Source organism: Nelumbo nucifera, chromosome 1 (assembly GCF_055504915.1).
Source record: "Nelumbo nucifera cultivar China Antique chromosome 1, China Antique-T2T, whole genome shotgun sequence".
NCBI lineage: Eukaryota > Viridiplantae > Streptophyta > Magnoliopsida > Proteales > Nelumbonaceae > Nelumbo > Nelumbo nucifera.
This window is the reverse complement of record NC_142649.1, coordinates 69,116,956-69,132,768: the sequence shown is the minus strand read 5'-3', so window position 1 is coordinate 69,132,768 and position 15,813 is coordinate 69,116,956. Positions and strand designations below refer to the sequence as shown.

The following is a 15,813-nucleotide window of genomic DNA, read 5'->3' as shown; positions in this document are numbered from 1 at the left end:
TGTTAAAAGTCACCCATCTTCGCTCTTATGATCTGGCCATCATCTCTTTTATTCTCTTGGGCCGGTTATTGATAACCGTTGAATTGAATGAATTAGTATGGTTGTATTTGGAAACGATGCAAATAAGTGTGAATGTAAATATTAGAGTGTAAAATGGTTCATATAAATTGTAAAGTTGAATTAGTTTTGCACTGATAAATTTATGTTCTTACCAAACACACTTTTAGTTGTAATGGATGCAAACCTGAATTTCGATAAAGCATATATTTTTTTTTAATCAAAAGTCCACTTGAATACAAATTTACTTATTTTTTATTGATGTACTTTTGCATCTTATTATCAATGTAAATATGCATCAGTATGTCATTTGCCAATGCATAAATATAATGTTGCTAAGCAGAGGCAAAAGTGAACCAGAATACAAATTTACCCTGAGCCGGGATTTATACTCCATTTGTATTGGTGCAAACTGCAAAGTATGGGAGTGTAAATTAGGCTCAGTTTGGAAGGAGTACAAATGTAAATTTGTAGAGTACAAAACCTTATATTTTGTATTATTTTGTATGTATTTGCACTATACATATTTGTATTTGTACTCCTTCCAAACTGAGCTTTAGTTGAATGCAAATTCTGTTTTATTTTTCTTTTAACTTTTTCTTTGTTTTGTTTGATTATAGTTTAAACAATCTAAAACAATACACAAATCAAACTGAAGTAAAATCCCTAGTTTACACTAATGATTTGCACTTGCTCAGTTTGAAAGGAGTACAGATACAAAAATGTACAATGCAAAGTCTTGTATTTTGTATTACCAAACCTGTATTTGCAGTCTTTCCAAACTGAGTCAATGCATTGCATTGCAAAGAAACAGGCCCTTAGGCTGTATTTGGGCTATATTTGGAAAGAGTACAAATACAAATATATCAGGTTTAGAAAAATGCATTGTTGGTTTAATTTTGTTCATGATAATTTTGTATTTTACATTAAAATTATTTTTTAATTTAATTAATAAAAATATCATAAATGTGTCTATTTTTTTGTAATTCTCAATATTTATTTATATTTTAAAAAAATTATTACCTAAATATGACTTCATAAGTTGATTTATTTGATTCAGATCATTGAATTGCTTAATCACCACTTGGACAAAAAATGTTTTTGCTTTTGAGTGAATTTTAAAATATATGGGTTTATATTGTTAAAAATATTGACATGGATCTAATTAATAGCATTTATTAGTAAAAAATAAATTAAAAATATAAGATTTAATAAGAGAGAATGGGATTTAATACCTTAAGTAATAATTGAAGTTACATTTTCAACCCTTACAATTAGAAATGGATTAAATACAAAAGTATAGACATTTTATTAGACATTAAAACTGGCATTAAAGTTATAATAAAATAACATTTATACCCTTTCTCAAACAAAGAAGGGTTTGCATGTGACAGTTTTAAATGATGATAATTATAATAATAATATATCCAAAATTTTCTATAAACTTTATGTATTTTTTATTTTTTCGTTGTGACTATTTTTTGTTTTTTTTATTATTAATCAGATGTAGATTGCAAAATTCAAATCTAATTACATAAACACCTCATTCAAATGTGGTAATTAGATCAAATTGTGAAGTTTCGAGTATCATTGACAGGCCTACCTACTTGGCTAAACTTTTCTTTTTGTAGTGTTTTATCTTTTTTTCTTTTGTTTATTTATAGAAAAATGAAGATTTAAATAGAGGGAATTGAATGAGGTGAAAAGTTGTAATTCAATTTACAATTTAAACATTACAATTAAATAGGGACTAAATTAAAAATGAGTATTTTAGTCACATTTTTAAAAATCGAGCCAAATTGAACGATGAAATTGTTTAGACTAGGAACCGGTCAAGTCACCAATTCCATTTTGGCCATAAACCGCTATTTTACAAAAAAAAAAAAAAAAACATTGAAATAATCAAAGAACTATTGACCTAAACGGTTTAACCATTAAAATGTTCGACCCAGTTAACGTTCTTGGGTTGCTTTCAAACTATTTCCAAAATTTTATTATTTTAAAATAAAAATTAGAAAATAAAAAAAAATGAAAAAGAAACTTTCATATCTCATAAACTTGTTTGATTATTCCCGATAGCCAAAATTAGTTAGGTTTTTTAGTTTCTCTATTTCGATTTTGAGCTTTCTCATTTCTGTAGTTCTTTTTAAGTTGTAACAGCAAAAAAATTACAACTCCAATAAAAAAGTCAAAAAAATGATGCAAGATATGGGAGACTAAATACCAATCTTATATTAAAATCTAAGATACACCAATGAAGCAAACGATTTAGGAGCTGGGAGAGATTTAGAAAGATGAGAGGGATGTAAGAAGAGGCCAAATGGTATTATAACAGTGGTGATGATGAACATGGAGATAACCGTCGATGAAAGTTCCTTCTTTCTTTCTTTCTTCTTCTTTCTCACTTCTCAGCTTTAACCAGTTGCCTCTTTCTCAAACTCTCACACTCCCCTCTCATAATAATGTATATATATGGCAGACTTTTAACCTAGTCCTAATCTAAAGGTCAAAATAAAAAGTTGCATTATATTTTACATCTTATCGGTTTGACTTGCTCAAACTAGACAGTTGAACCGTTGACCTAGAAACCGGAAGCCAAAGTGGTTCCATTTCTAGATCGGTTGTAAAAATCTTGATTTTAGTCAAAAGAAAGTTCTATAATATTATTTATATTTTTAATAGTAGTGTAAATATAGAATTATAGATGTGTTAAATTTTTTCTATAATTTTTTTTTTGTATTTTTTGTGTGTAAAAATAATTCTGATATGTCACACTTACTTTTTGTTTAATATGATAAATACATGATATTATACATGTACCTAAATGTTTTTTTTTTTTTTTGCAAAACTTATGTGTTTTCTTCGTTTTTGTATTTTTGTATTTTATTAAATTTTATTATTTTTATGATATTAAACGTTAACACATTTAACCCAAAAGTTGAACTACTTATTATTAATTTTTATATTTCATTTTTGGTTAGTTCTAAATTATGCATTTCATTTTCATTATCAATAAAATAATTATTGTTTATTACACTTTTTTAATTTGACTAATAAAAATATCATAAATGTGACTAATATTTTCTACATTTTTTTGTAAATTTCTATTTTAAAAATTTTATTACCTAACTATGACTTCATAGGTTGATCAATTTGATTTGGATGGTTGAATTGCTTAGCCACCACTTGAATAAGGAGTCATTTTTGTTTTTGAATCAGTTTTAAAATATATGGGTTTATATTGTTAAAAATATTGACTTAGATATAATTAATAACATTTATTAGTGAAAAATGACTTAAAAATATAGGATTTAATGAAAGAAAATGAGATTTAATACCTTAAGTATAAGATTTAATGGAAGAGGATTAAATGATATGAAAAGTAATAATTGAAATTACACTTTCAACCCTTACAATAATTAGAGATGGATTAAATACAAAAATATGGCCATCATACTAGCCATTAAAGACGTCACTAAAACTATAATAAACTGACTTTTATAGCCTTTCCCAAATAAAGAAATAGAGGGTAATTTTAGTCCAAAAAACGTTTCACATTGCATTTACACACTTTTATATATACTAATGTAACACAATCTGATCTATTTCAACTTAGATGGCCAAACTAATAACCTGTGACCCTGACACAAAAACAATTCGACCTCCAAGTCAAATTTTAAAACATTTGGATAAATACATACATACATACATACATATAATATATATATATATATATAGCAAAACCTCGTATATTGTATTTCTAAACTTTATATTTACACTCTTTCCAAACAGAAACATACATACAACTGACGAACAAAAACACATATCTCAAGGCTGTATCTATCCCAAATTGTTGATCATTACTGTTCACTTTACTCCTTGGACTACCTCTCAGTTCTAAATACCCCTTGTAAATCTATAGGAGGAACGTTAGAAAAGAGGATAGACATACAACCTAGTCTAACGTCCAAAACGAAGATGACCTGGGTCACAAAAATACTAATCAGGGATCAAAGATATAAAACATATTTGATAATTTTTCTTTATGCTGAGATTGACATGGGTCATGTTTTGAACCAATGCCATTTCCCAAAAGATGTCTTTCAAAAAAAACGGTGCTGTATTGGTATGCCTTCTTATTTGGGACCATTGCTGCCACATAAATGTTTTTCAATGCCACATCAGCATACTATTACTAGCAATAGGAAGAAACAAGAAAACATAAAAAGGGATTGTACGAGAAAACGTCTTTTAAAAATGTGTAACCCAACATCAGGTGTGGTTTGAAAAAGGGATTTCATATGTGATGTTGATGGCATCAATTCCAAATACTAGCATAACAACGCAACTACTTGCTTAACTATTTGCCAATGGTAGTTAGTTGGCAAAGCAATGTGCCAACTTATGCTAACATGGCATAATTGCCTAATAAACAGAAGAATTTGGATCTCCTCACATAATCCTGTTCATACCTACCTTAGAACATATTGCAGCCACACATCAGAAACATCTCCTGTAGTTGTATGTTTTCATTCACGGGAAGATGTTGTCAATGCACAGCAGCAATTACTGTGAGGTGAGTGTGAGGACCATTCTTTGACAAGGACGTTGGGATTCTAAACAGATGCCTATGAAATCGAAATATCCTTTCCTAAGATATGGGTTTTCCAATTTGGGCAAAGACAGAGAAGACTATATGGACTATACATAGATGCCTCAGTCTCTTATAAGAAGACTTTCCCAACTTTTAACAAGTGTTTTAAAAGGTGTGGGAGGTGACACCTTTGAGGCCAAAGGTATAGGCCAAAGATGCTGACACCTTTGAGGCGTACACTTCAAGTGCAAGAGGCATACGCTTCATAGACTTTTCTCATGAGGTGTGTTAGAGGGGTTTGCCTCATGCGCCTCATGCATACCTCATATAAAAAGACAAAAAAAGAAAGAACAAAAAAAGGAAAGGGAAAGAATAAAAAGAGAAAACGAAAAAAAAAAATGAAAAGGAATGGAAGAAAAGATAAGGAGAAAGGAAGTGGGTTGAGGGCAAAGCTCCCCTTTCATCTAGTGCTATGCATTTTCGTTCTTCTTAATATAAAAGATTTTTACTAAAAATAATAAAAAAAAATGAGATCTTCCTCCTCATCCCCCTCTTCTCAAAGAGTTGTACGCCTCCTTATATTTAAGAGGCTTATGCTTATTACATTTTGAACTGCACCTCACGTCTCTAATTAGTGGAATGCCTCACATCACACCTCCACGTTTTAAAATATTATTTATAACTTAATCTTTTTCAACTTGAGCTATTCTTACTCACCATCAAACCAATCCTCGGACCTTAAAACACCACCATAGCTTACACAAGAGAACCATTTGCACCAAAAAAAGTTCTTAATTTCAAGATAACTGGGCCTAATACTAAATATACATGGAGGAAAATATGAGAGTAATGATAGGTAAACAAAAGTAATCAGTTAAAGATCTACTTGTTTAGTCTTAATTGTCTAAGAACCATATATCGCCTTAACCAGCGGAAACTATGGGAATCTTTCGTATGTAGTTTCAAAATGGACATATCTTTTACTAGGAACACTTTCATGAGAATTTTTTTCCTCCACAAAATGCAATAAAAGACCTATGAGATTTGCAGCTGCTCTTATTTTAATTTGTTTGTTTGAATAAAAATCAGTCAAACAAGTATCAAAGTTGGGGATTTCTTTCTTTCTTTTTTTCTGTCAAACGAGCAAAACGAATTAGGTTGTCTTTTTGGGCTTTAAAGATCTTTCGAAGTCGAACTGAATCGACGCTCGTAGGAATTGTTACAGTGTCACTGTCGTTTGGGTTTTACTAAGTTTACATGCTCCGAGTGGGCATGGAAGCTCAGCTTTTCGGTTCCTTAATTCAAATTCAGTAACCATGACTTCATGAAATTGCGAGAAAACGAAGAAATCTTACCTCTTGCCGGAATAAAAACCAGCTGGCCACTGCTGAAATTGGAATTAGGGTTGTATCTCTGCAATAGATCCAAACGAGATGAGAGATTGAAGTCGCTTGCAACGGAGGTCAAATTCTCACCGGGACGAAGAGGATACGTCACGAACAGTCCATAATCGTTGGAGACGCTGCTATCCCCACACGAGCAATTCACGGTCACATTCACCTGACCGTTGTCGGGGATGTTGGTGGCAGAGTAGCTGTTAAGCGATGCCAACCAATCCGATGTCGTGAGGTTCGCATAATAAGTCTTTGCGATCTGATCGTATGTGTCGCCGGACCTGACTGAGTAGACGAAAACACGGCCCAGATATTCTTCATTGATGCAGTCGCAGGGGAATGGAATGTTTATTCTTGTGTCGGTTATAATAACATCCTTACTCGTCACCTGAGGGTTGAAATTAAGAATTGTTTGAGTGGTTGTGTTCATGACTTCCGATATGAATGTGAGATTCGCGTCTAACCACACATTGTAAGAAGCCAGGGCCAGATCGCAGCCTCTTCTGCACTTAGCTTCCGCTCCCAAACAGAAGAAGAGACACACCAGAAACCCTAAGCCTAAGGCTAGTTCCAGTCTTCTCCTTCCCGCTACAACCACCATGTTTTTCAAGGAATGTAGCTACAAACGTTTCAGACCCAATCCAAAAGGATGGACCGGATTGATGAACAGATTACACTCGATGCAGAATTCTGAATTCCAGCCCCCCAACTACTAGCCCTCTCCCCTATAAACCACATCTGCTTATGAATTTGGCATCAATTCACGGTCAGAATGCATTCCCCCTTGGGGCTATAAAATTCTGATCCGCACTGATTGGTCATTCTTACATTCTTTTATTCCTATCTGATTGTGTAAATATTTACCGATAGACCTGTTCATGAGCTGGGTAGCCTGACAGGCCGGCCCGGCTCTCGGACGGGCTTGAGCATGCATTTTAGCCCATGGGTTTGACCTCGGGCCTAAAAGCCCGAGCCCAACTATTTTATAAGCCGGGCTTGGGATTTGTTAAAAAAGCCTGGCCTGAGCCTAGCCTTGCCTGACTTTTATATAAGTTAAACCTTAAATTCCTAAACTACTTAACCTTAACCCTGAATTCTTAAAACTTTTCTTTTCATTCTCCTTTCTCACTCTCACTCTCAGAAGCGACTCTCATTTCTCCCTCTCAACTCTCAAAACCGGCGAACCTAGTTGCACCTGCAAACTCAGGCACCGGCAGCCGGTGCCACCAAAACTAGTCGCCTCTCTCTCTCTCTCTCTCTCTCTCTCTCCAGTTGGCACCATTTTCAGAACTAGGTTTTCTATCTTCTCAGTTCTCTCTCCAGTCGGCGCCACCAGAACCCAGGCGCACCATTTTCATTCTGCGAACTCAGGCACCGGAGGCTGGCTGGCACCACCAGATCTAGATCGTCTCTCTCTCCAGTGGTGAGGTCTCTTTCTCTCTCTCTTTCTCTCTCTCACTCTCTCTCTCTCTGGCCGGCACTGTTGTCAGATTGTGCGTCATTAATTGGCACCGTTTGTGAGAACACGCAACAAAAAGTTGTATTCACACTCCTTTGCTACTTTTACTATTCCAATGACTTCCTCAAGCAACAACCAGCCCACTAACAACAACAATTAGGTCATGGGGGGCAAGACCAACCTGGAGCACATCCAGAAGTCCTCTCCATGACCATTGGATAGTTCATAGTTCCCTTGACCCTGCCCGGCATGCCAGCAATGCCAAACCCAGCTTTCCCTCTACACCAGGTGAACGCACCTCTCCCTACGATCGAGCCATCAGTGGTTCCCACTAGAATTGATGTGTGTCAGTTCCATGAATTGGTGTAGTATGTTTGCAACATGACTCTGTAGATGCAAACGTGGGAGGAAAGGTTTGTTGCCCTAATGCCGCAACATCCAAACCAACAACAGCAACCCCAACAACAATAGCAGCAGAACCAATAGCCTGATGATCAACAACCAAGCAACAAAAACCAGGATCAGGTCCCAAATGCACCTCGTCGCACTGATGACCAGAACCAGGTCTCGGTTGAAGAGCACAGTAGAGCCACGACACGCATCGAAACTGAAGGCAACAACACAACTAAGGTGTCGAGGAGAAGGCATCGTCGACATTCACGCCGCAACACCGAGAGAAGCAACCTCGCTCCCACCAATAACGACGAGGTTGACAGGAAAGGAGAAGTGAGATAGGTTGCCCCTAAACCAACAATACAACAGGTGACCCACACCTCTCCTCTAGCACCAAAGATCTTTACAGCCCCATGGCCTAAGGACTTCAAAACCTCGAGAGTTGTATTGCGGCACAACAAACCCGGTCGACCACATCGACAGCTTCCAAGCCTTGATGCAACTTCATGGGGCAAATGATGCAAGCCTCTGCATGAACTTCTTGACGACTTTCCGAGGTACAACTCAGATGTGATACTCGGGACTGGCTGTGGGCTCAATAAAGAGCTAGAACCAATTCGCAGATCTGTTCACAATGCACTTCACCACTAGCAAGAGGTGCCCAAAGTCAGTAACCTGCCTACTTAACATGACCCAACGACCAAATGAGATGCTTCGAGACTACAACAAAAGGTTTAATTTGGAGCACCTCCAAATTCCCAACCTCAATCCAGTAGTTCAGCTCACCATAGCGATTAACGGCATCTGCCACCCCAACTTGTGTTGGGAAGTAGAGTTGAACCCTCCATCCACAATGGAGGAGTTACTCCACTAGGCCGACAAGTTTACAAAGGCGGAGGAGGCGCTAGGATCCTAGTTAGAGCTTAATGGGAAGAGGAAGCGAGCTAATGAAGAAGCGGGGAGTAGCAACCAACAACATAAGAGCAAGTCGCCGAAGGGAAGCCAGTCACCCCGTAGTAGGCAAAGTAGGTCATCAAGAAGAAGAAGCAAGTCCCCCATTGGAGTTCTAGATCAAGCCGACAAAGAACTCCTCCAGTCCAGAACCGGAGCTACACCACCCTAAATGCAAAGAGGGGTGAGATTCTAATGCAAATAAAGATGGCCGAGTACGTGACATGGCCATCCAAAATGAGAGGCAACCCCGCCAGTCGCAACCCGAATAAGTATTGTCACTTCCACCGTGACATAGTCCACGATATGGAGAACTACAGAAATTTGAAAGATGAGATCAAGGAACTAATTCGTCATGGCTACCTGATGCTATTCATCAAGCTTAACAATCGGAGCCGACCTATAACCAGCCAAGAGGAGTGTTAGAGTCTAGTAGGAACTAAGATCGAGATCATCCACCTTGGGATCCACCACCACCAAAGAGGCCTATTCACGGGGTGATCAACATGATCATTGGAGGTTCGATAGTGGCAGGTAGACCTATTCATGGGTCGGGCTCAGGCCGGGCTTTCACTCTATATTAACAGATTTTTCTAAGGCCCGAGCCCGAGCCTAGCCCTCATAAAAAGCCCGAAGCCCGGGCCTGGGCCTGAACCCGAAATTTAGCCCATACTATTACTATTGTTGAAGCGGCTGAATAGAGAGAGAGAGAAAGAGAAATTATAAAGAAAAGAATAAAAAATGTATATATTAAATTATAAATATATATTTTAATAAATATTATATTATTTATATATTTTATGTAATATATAAAATACATATTATGTATTTTATAAAATATATAATGCTGAGTCGGGTCAGAGCTTTTTTGACAAATCCCAAGCTCAGCCCGAAACATAGTTGGGCTTACTGTGTTAGGCCCGAGGTCAGGCCCGCGGGCCTAATTACATGACCAAGCCCGACCGGGGTGCAAGTCGGGCCAGGTCGGGCCATCGGGCTTCCCAGCCCATGAACAGGTCTAGTGGCAGGCTATACCATTGTGGCAGAAGGAACTCAATCTGGGAGCTTGAGCACAATGACGAGAACCCGTCGAAGCGCCCTTGTGTGTAGAAAGTTATATACTTTACCGAGGATGATGCTCGGGGATCTAGTATCTACACGATGATGCCCTCGTTGTCAAGATGGTGATCAACGACTTTGAGGTAAAGTGGATTCTGGTCCTGGAAGCTTTTAAGAAGATGCAACTGGAAAGGAAGGACTTGCAGCCAGCAGATGTACAACTCACCGGCTTCGGTGGAGACGTCGTGAGGCCCTTAGGCCGAATCAAGGTGCTAGTTGTAATAGGGTTAGAGCCCAACTCAGTCCGCTTTGAGCACAACTTCTTAGTGGTTGCAACCCCGTCCCCCTATAACACAATTCTAGGTCGGCCCATCCTGCATGCACTTTGCGAAGTGGTGTCGACCTATTACCTCTCGATGAAGTTTCTAACGAGGCATGGAGTAGGGTTTGTACGAGATGACCAGTTGGAGTCACATAAGTGCTATGTCGTGGCATTGAAGGGCAAGGGAAAACTAGCGGATGATGTCAACCTGGAGCCATCCCCCAAGAACACTGATGAACGAGTTCGAACAATGGAGGAAACCGTCCTGGTCCCGATCTCTGATGCCAGGCCCAAGAAGATAATCCAGATCGGAGATCGCGTAGCAGAACCACTTCGGTCGCAACTAGTAAGTTTTTTACTTAAAAATTTAGATGTTTTTGCATGGTCAGTAGCAAAAAATCCTTACATAGACCCATCTATAATTACTCATAGACTTAATGTGGACCATTTAGTCAGACCAGTCAAGCAAAGGAAAAGGAACCCCACCCTAGAGAGGTGGAGGATAGTAGACAAGGAGATTGAGTAGCTTCTTGCAGCAGACTTTGTTAGAGAGGTCCAATACCCAAGCTGGGTAGCCAACCCAGTGCTTGTGAAAAAAGCAAACGGCAAGTGGAGCATGTGCATTGACTACACCGACCTCAACAAAGCCTGCCCAAAGGACAGTTTCCTGCTCCCTAGAAAAGACAGCTTGGTAGACGCGACCTCAGGGCGCGAGTTGTTGAGCTTCACGGACGCCTGCTCCGGCTACAACTAGATTCGGATGGTCCCAGAAGACCAGGAAAAAAATGGAACCTTGTGTTGTTATAAAGTAGTGCCCTTCGAAATGAAAAACACAAGAGCAACTTCCTAGCGACTTGTAAATAAAATATTTTCTCCTTTAATTGGAAACAAAATCAAAGCATATGTTGACAACATGGTCGTGAAGACCCAATAATCCAACTCTTTAATTGATTATTTAAATTCTTTTTTTTTTCAAATTCTAAGGAAATTTAACATGAAGCTCAACCCGAACAAATGTGTCTTCGATGTCACATTGGGCAAATTTGGCTATATAGTGCACTAACGTGGGATTGAGGTCAACCCAAACAAAATCCAGGCAATCCTAGACATGAGACCACCTAGGTCAATTAAAGAAGTACAAAAGTTAACAGGCCGGATTGTCGCCCTGAAACGATTTATGTCCAAGTTGGTTGAGCGGTGTCTCCCATTCTTCAAAGGTACCTCAGCGATGAGTGCTAGCTTATGTTTGACGAGCTCAAAAGGTACCTCAGTTCACCTCCATTATTGAACTAACCTGAACCCAGAGACAAGCTGAAACTCTACCTCTTTGTGAGAGATGAGGTAGTGAGCTCGGTACTAGTTTGAAAGGTAGGCAGGGTTCAACGACATGTCTACTACATAAGTAATGTTCTACATGTGGCTAGACCTGTTCATGGGTCGGGTAGCCTGACAGCCCGGCCCAAACCGGCTCACACTCCGGCCAGGCTTGGACAACTAGTTAGGCCCACGAGCCTGACCTCAGGCCCAAAACACCAAGCCAGATTGTGTTTCAGGCCGGTCGGGCTTGGGATTTGTCAAAAAAACCTTACCCGACCCAACTGATTTATATAATATTTATTATAATATATATATATTAATAGTTTAATATATCCATTTTTTTCTTTATAATTTCTCTCTCTACTCAGTCGTTTTGGCAATAGTAGTGGCACGAGCTTTAGACTTCGGGCTTGGAGCCAGGCTCAAGCTTTAGGTTTTTTATGAGGGTCAGGCTCAAGCCCAAGTTGTAGGCCTGATGGTCAAGCCAGGCTCGGGCTCAAGCCTTAAAAAAATCTGTTAATGAAGAGTGAAAGCCTGACCTGGCCCATGAATAGAGGTCTACATGCAGCTGAGACCAGGTACCCCAACATAGAGAAGCTGGCATTCGCCTTAATCCTAGCAGCTTACAAGTTACGCCCTTACTTCCAAACCCATACCATTATAGTCCTAACTGATCGACTTCTAAGGCATGTTCAAAAGCCCGAGGTCTCAAGAAGGATGATGAAGTGGGCAATCGAGCTAAGAGAGTACGACATCCGATTCGAGCTACGCCCAACAATCAAGGTGCAGGTCCTAGCAGACTTCATCGTCGAGTGCACGTTTAGCACATCGACCCCTGGGGTGATTAAGCTAGCTAATGCATTAGAGGCATCAACTAGTATGGTACCTGTCCCAACCAGGGAAGCCCCAACATAGGACAAGGAACCTTGGATCCTCCATGTCGATGGTTCATCTAACTAGCGTGGAAGTGGAGCTAGGCTGATACTTTATGCGCCTAGCGGGGTGAAGTTGGAGTACGCTCTCTGGTTTGCACTCGAAGCGTCAAATAATGAGGCAGAGTATGAGACACTGATAGCCGGGATGACTTTGGTGAAGGAGGTCGGTGCAAAGCACGTTGTGGTATGCAGCGACTCTTAACTGGTCGTAAACCAGGTGAATGGACAGTACAAGGCTCGAGAGCCGGCCATGTCGGCCTATTTGGGCAAGGTGAGAGAACTCTTGTCCAACTTCCACTCCTACTATATCCAGCAAATACCGAGGACCAAGAATGTAGAGGCCTGATAGCTATAAATATAACCTTAGCAAGTGCACTAGTTATCAAGTAGTATAAAAATATTGTTCCCACGAGGATTTAACAAAATAAGTATTAGAACTACAACCTTCCCTAATTATTTGGACAATCAAATTTCAGATTTCAGAATAAGAACTAATGAAAAAACAAAAACAGGAAAACAAGAGCAGAAGTAACAATGCTGAAGTATGTAACGATTCATTGAATTCGCTAGGGCTTTCGGTCCACCTAACCATTCCAATGAATATTAATGGATGAGATTATCCAAGATAATTTGCCATTCCCATAAGCTGAAGTCTTTCCAGTTTTATTTAATATTCTCTCTCGAGATATACTAAAACTACTTCTATCAGGTAACCCCTCGATCTCTCGACTAGAGTTCTCAAGATAGAAGCGCATTAAGTCCAAGGAAAAAATATTATATTTATATGAATCATGTGTATATACCCCTATATACCATTCAATTCACACCATGAATTATGTGGTCAACTATGTGAATTCCTCTCTCAATTCATTCACATACGCCTGATCAATTAAGAGTGGTCACTCCTAATAGCATTAAGCAAGATAATCCATAGACTATATGGAAATCACGATCTTTAATAAATCAAAATAAAAATATATTCATTGATATGATTAAGCTTTCCACAATCCAAACTATAGATAAATTAGTTCATACTAGCAGAAATAAAACAAACAAGAGGAAAGAAAGAACTCATGGTTTCGCCCTTGGAGTTGAGATCTCCTCTTCTCCTTGCCGCCACCTCCTTCTTGCAGACTTCTTACTTGATAGCTGGATTGCTCCTCTACTTCTTGATGCCTCTCTAGTCCGCCCCCTACCCCTTTATATAGCTTAAGGGGAGGGGGTGATCTCCTACTCTTTCTTGAAGTTAATCTCTCAAAAATAGAAAGTCCTAGTCTAATCCTACTCTTATCTCTTTATCTAATGAACTCAATCTCTTTATCTTTATGGGATTACATCATTAATTTAGATCTGATAAGACTCTTCTCAGTTTCTTGTTCTTGGATTCATATTAGACCTCCTCTGCGAATTGGGCTGCTGTCAGGATTTTTTGCAAGTTGGGCTTAAGCTGCGGATTGGGCCTTCTTGTGAATTTTCCCCGACTTCGGGCCCGGATTTAATTTTGATGCAGGTTGAATCTGTGAAATCCCAAAACATGAAAGTTGTGGATTTTTCTCTTATCTATCCAGTGGGTCTTGAATAAGTCCAATCGGAGTTCGGATACGCGAGTTAGACTCAGATTACTGAACGATGCCGAAACTGTGAAAAATCATCCGATTTGCCTTTCTTTGCTCATGATGCCTTCTTTCATGCCCTGAACCGAAATACAAGAAATATGAGTCTAATTAAGTACTAATTAAGTATGCAAGACAGAATATTTGGGGATAAAAATGTGATAAATTCTACTCTCATCAAGGCCGATGTACTTTCCAAGTTAGCTGGTGCAACTAATGTAACAAGGAGAATGGTCTACGTTGAAGACCTGTCACGACATAACATAGAGAGGGTGGCATAAGAGGTCGTTCTTGTTCTCGCAGAAAAACCAAGCTGGATGGATCCGCTCGTCGATTATCTGCTCCATAGGACCCTACCAGTAGACTGCAATGTAGCTCGAAGGGTAGAGAGCCAATCAGCTCACTACATCATCATTGGCGAGTAGCTGTACAAGAGATCTTTTATGCTCCCCTACCTGTGCTTCTACACAAGATCCATGAGAGTCTCTTTGGAGGACACCTAGAGGGCATGACACTTTCCCAAAAGGCACTAAGGCAAGACTATTAATGGCTTACTATGAAGGCAGACGCACTTGAGCTCATCTAGAGGTGTAACAACTGCTAGAGACACGCTAACATACCCCACCAGCCCGCCATTAATCTCAAGTATCTAACCAGCCCATGGCCATTCGTTCAATGGGGAATAGACATCCTTGGTCCTTTTCCACCTGGGATCAGGCCGAGAATGTTCTTGGTCATGGCAGTTGATTACTTCATGAAGCGAGTGGAGACCGAGCCACTAGTGACAATCACAACCCAAAACGTACAAAAGATTTTCTAGAGGAACATAGTATGCAAATTCAAACTCTCAAAGGTGTTGATATCGTACAACGGGTAAACAGTTCGAGGACATCAAGTTGCAGAATTGATTTGTCAAGATGGGGATCCAGCAAAACTTCACTTCAGTAGCTCAAACCCAAGTTAATGGGTAGGCCAAGGTGACGAACAGGGCGATCCTTTGTGGACTCAAAGCTCAACTTTCTCAAGCTAAGGGGGTTTGTGGGTAGACGAGATGCCTAACGTCCTTTGGGCCTATCGGACTATGACCAAAACGACGGCTGGAGAGACCCCATTCAATATGATGTATGGAATAGAGATCGCCGCCCTTGCCGAAATCGATGTGCCCACCTTGCGGTTAGAGGCATACAATGAGGTGGCCAACGATGACGAGCTGCGAACCAACCTCAACCTGGTGGAAGAAGTTCGAGACCAAGCATATATTCGGACCACAGCCTACCAGCAACGAGTAGCTTGATACTATAATGCCCAAGTTAAGAGACGCCACTTCTGAGTTGGCAACCATGCACTTCAAAAAGTTATGGTACATGAACCTGATGTAGCTAAGCTAGGGCCGAACTAGGAAGGTCCCTATAGAGTACTATGGGTGATCGATGAAGGAACGTATGAGTTCGAGATGTTGGAGGGGAGGCAGGTGCCTCATGCTTGGAACGTAAATAACTTAAGGAAGTACTACCTATGAGCTCGGGAGTCCAACATCCGCAACTTCACCAGTTGCTTAAAAATTTTGCTAAGTATAAAAGACCACCCGCCTCGGCGACCTAATCTAGTCATCCTACAGTCTGGAGCATGTTGGCTAAATTACACCTCAAAGGGGATGCCAAGTTGCTTTAAGCCTAAAGGCCCCCTATGCCACCCTAGTAATGACCTCGACAATTCAAT

The 15,813-nt window shown here is 39.5% G+C and overlaps 1 protein-coding gene across 1 annotated transcript; it reads right to left on the bottom strand.

Annotated features, from left to right (window-relative positions):
- Positions 1-3,431: 3,431 nt before the first annotated feature.
- On the bottom strand, positions 3,432-6,841 carry LOC148803384 (chitin elicitor receptor kinase 1-like). The gene is made up of 2 exons (XM_088902362.1): positions 6,007-6,841; positions 3,432-4,040 (listed from the first exon to the last, which is right to left on the bottom strand). Exons 1-2 carry the CDS (start codon positions 6,644-6,646, stop codon positions 4,018-4,020), a joined length of 663 nt encoding a protein of 220 aa, XP_088758488.1. The 5' UTR covers positions 6,647-6,841; the 3' UTR covers positions 3,432-4,017.
- Positions 6,842-15,813: the final 8,972 nt, after the last annotated feature.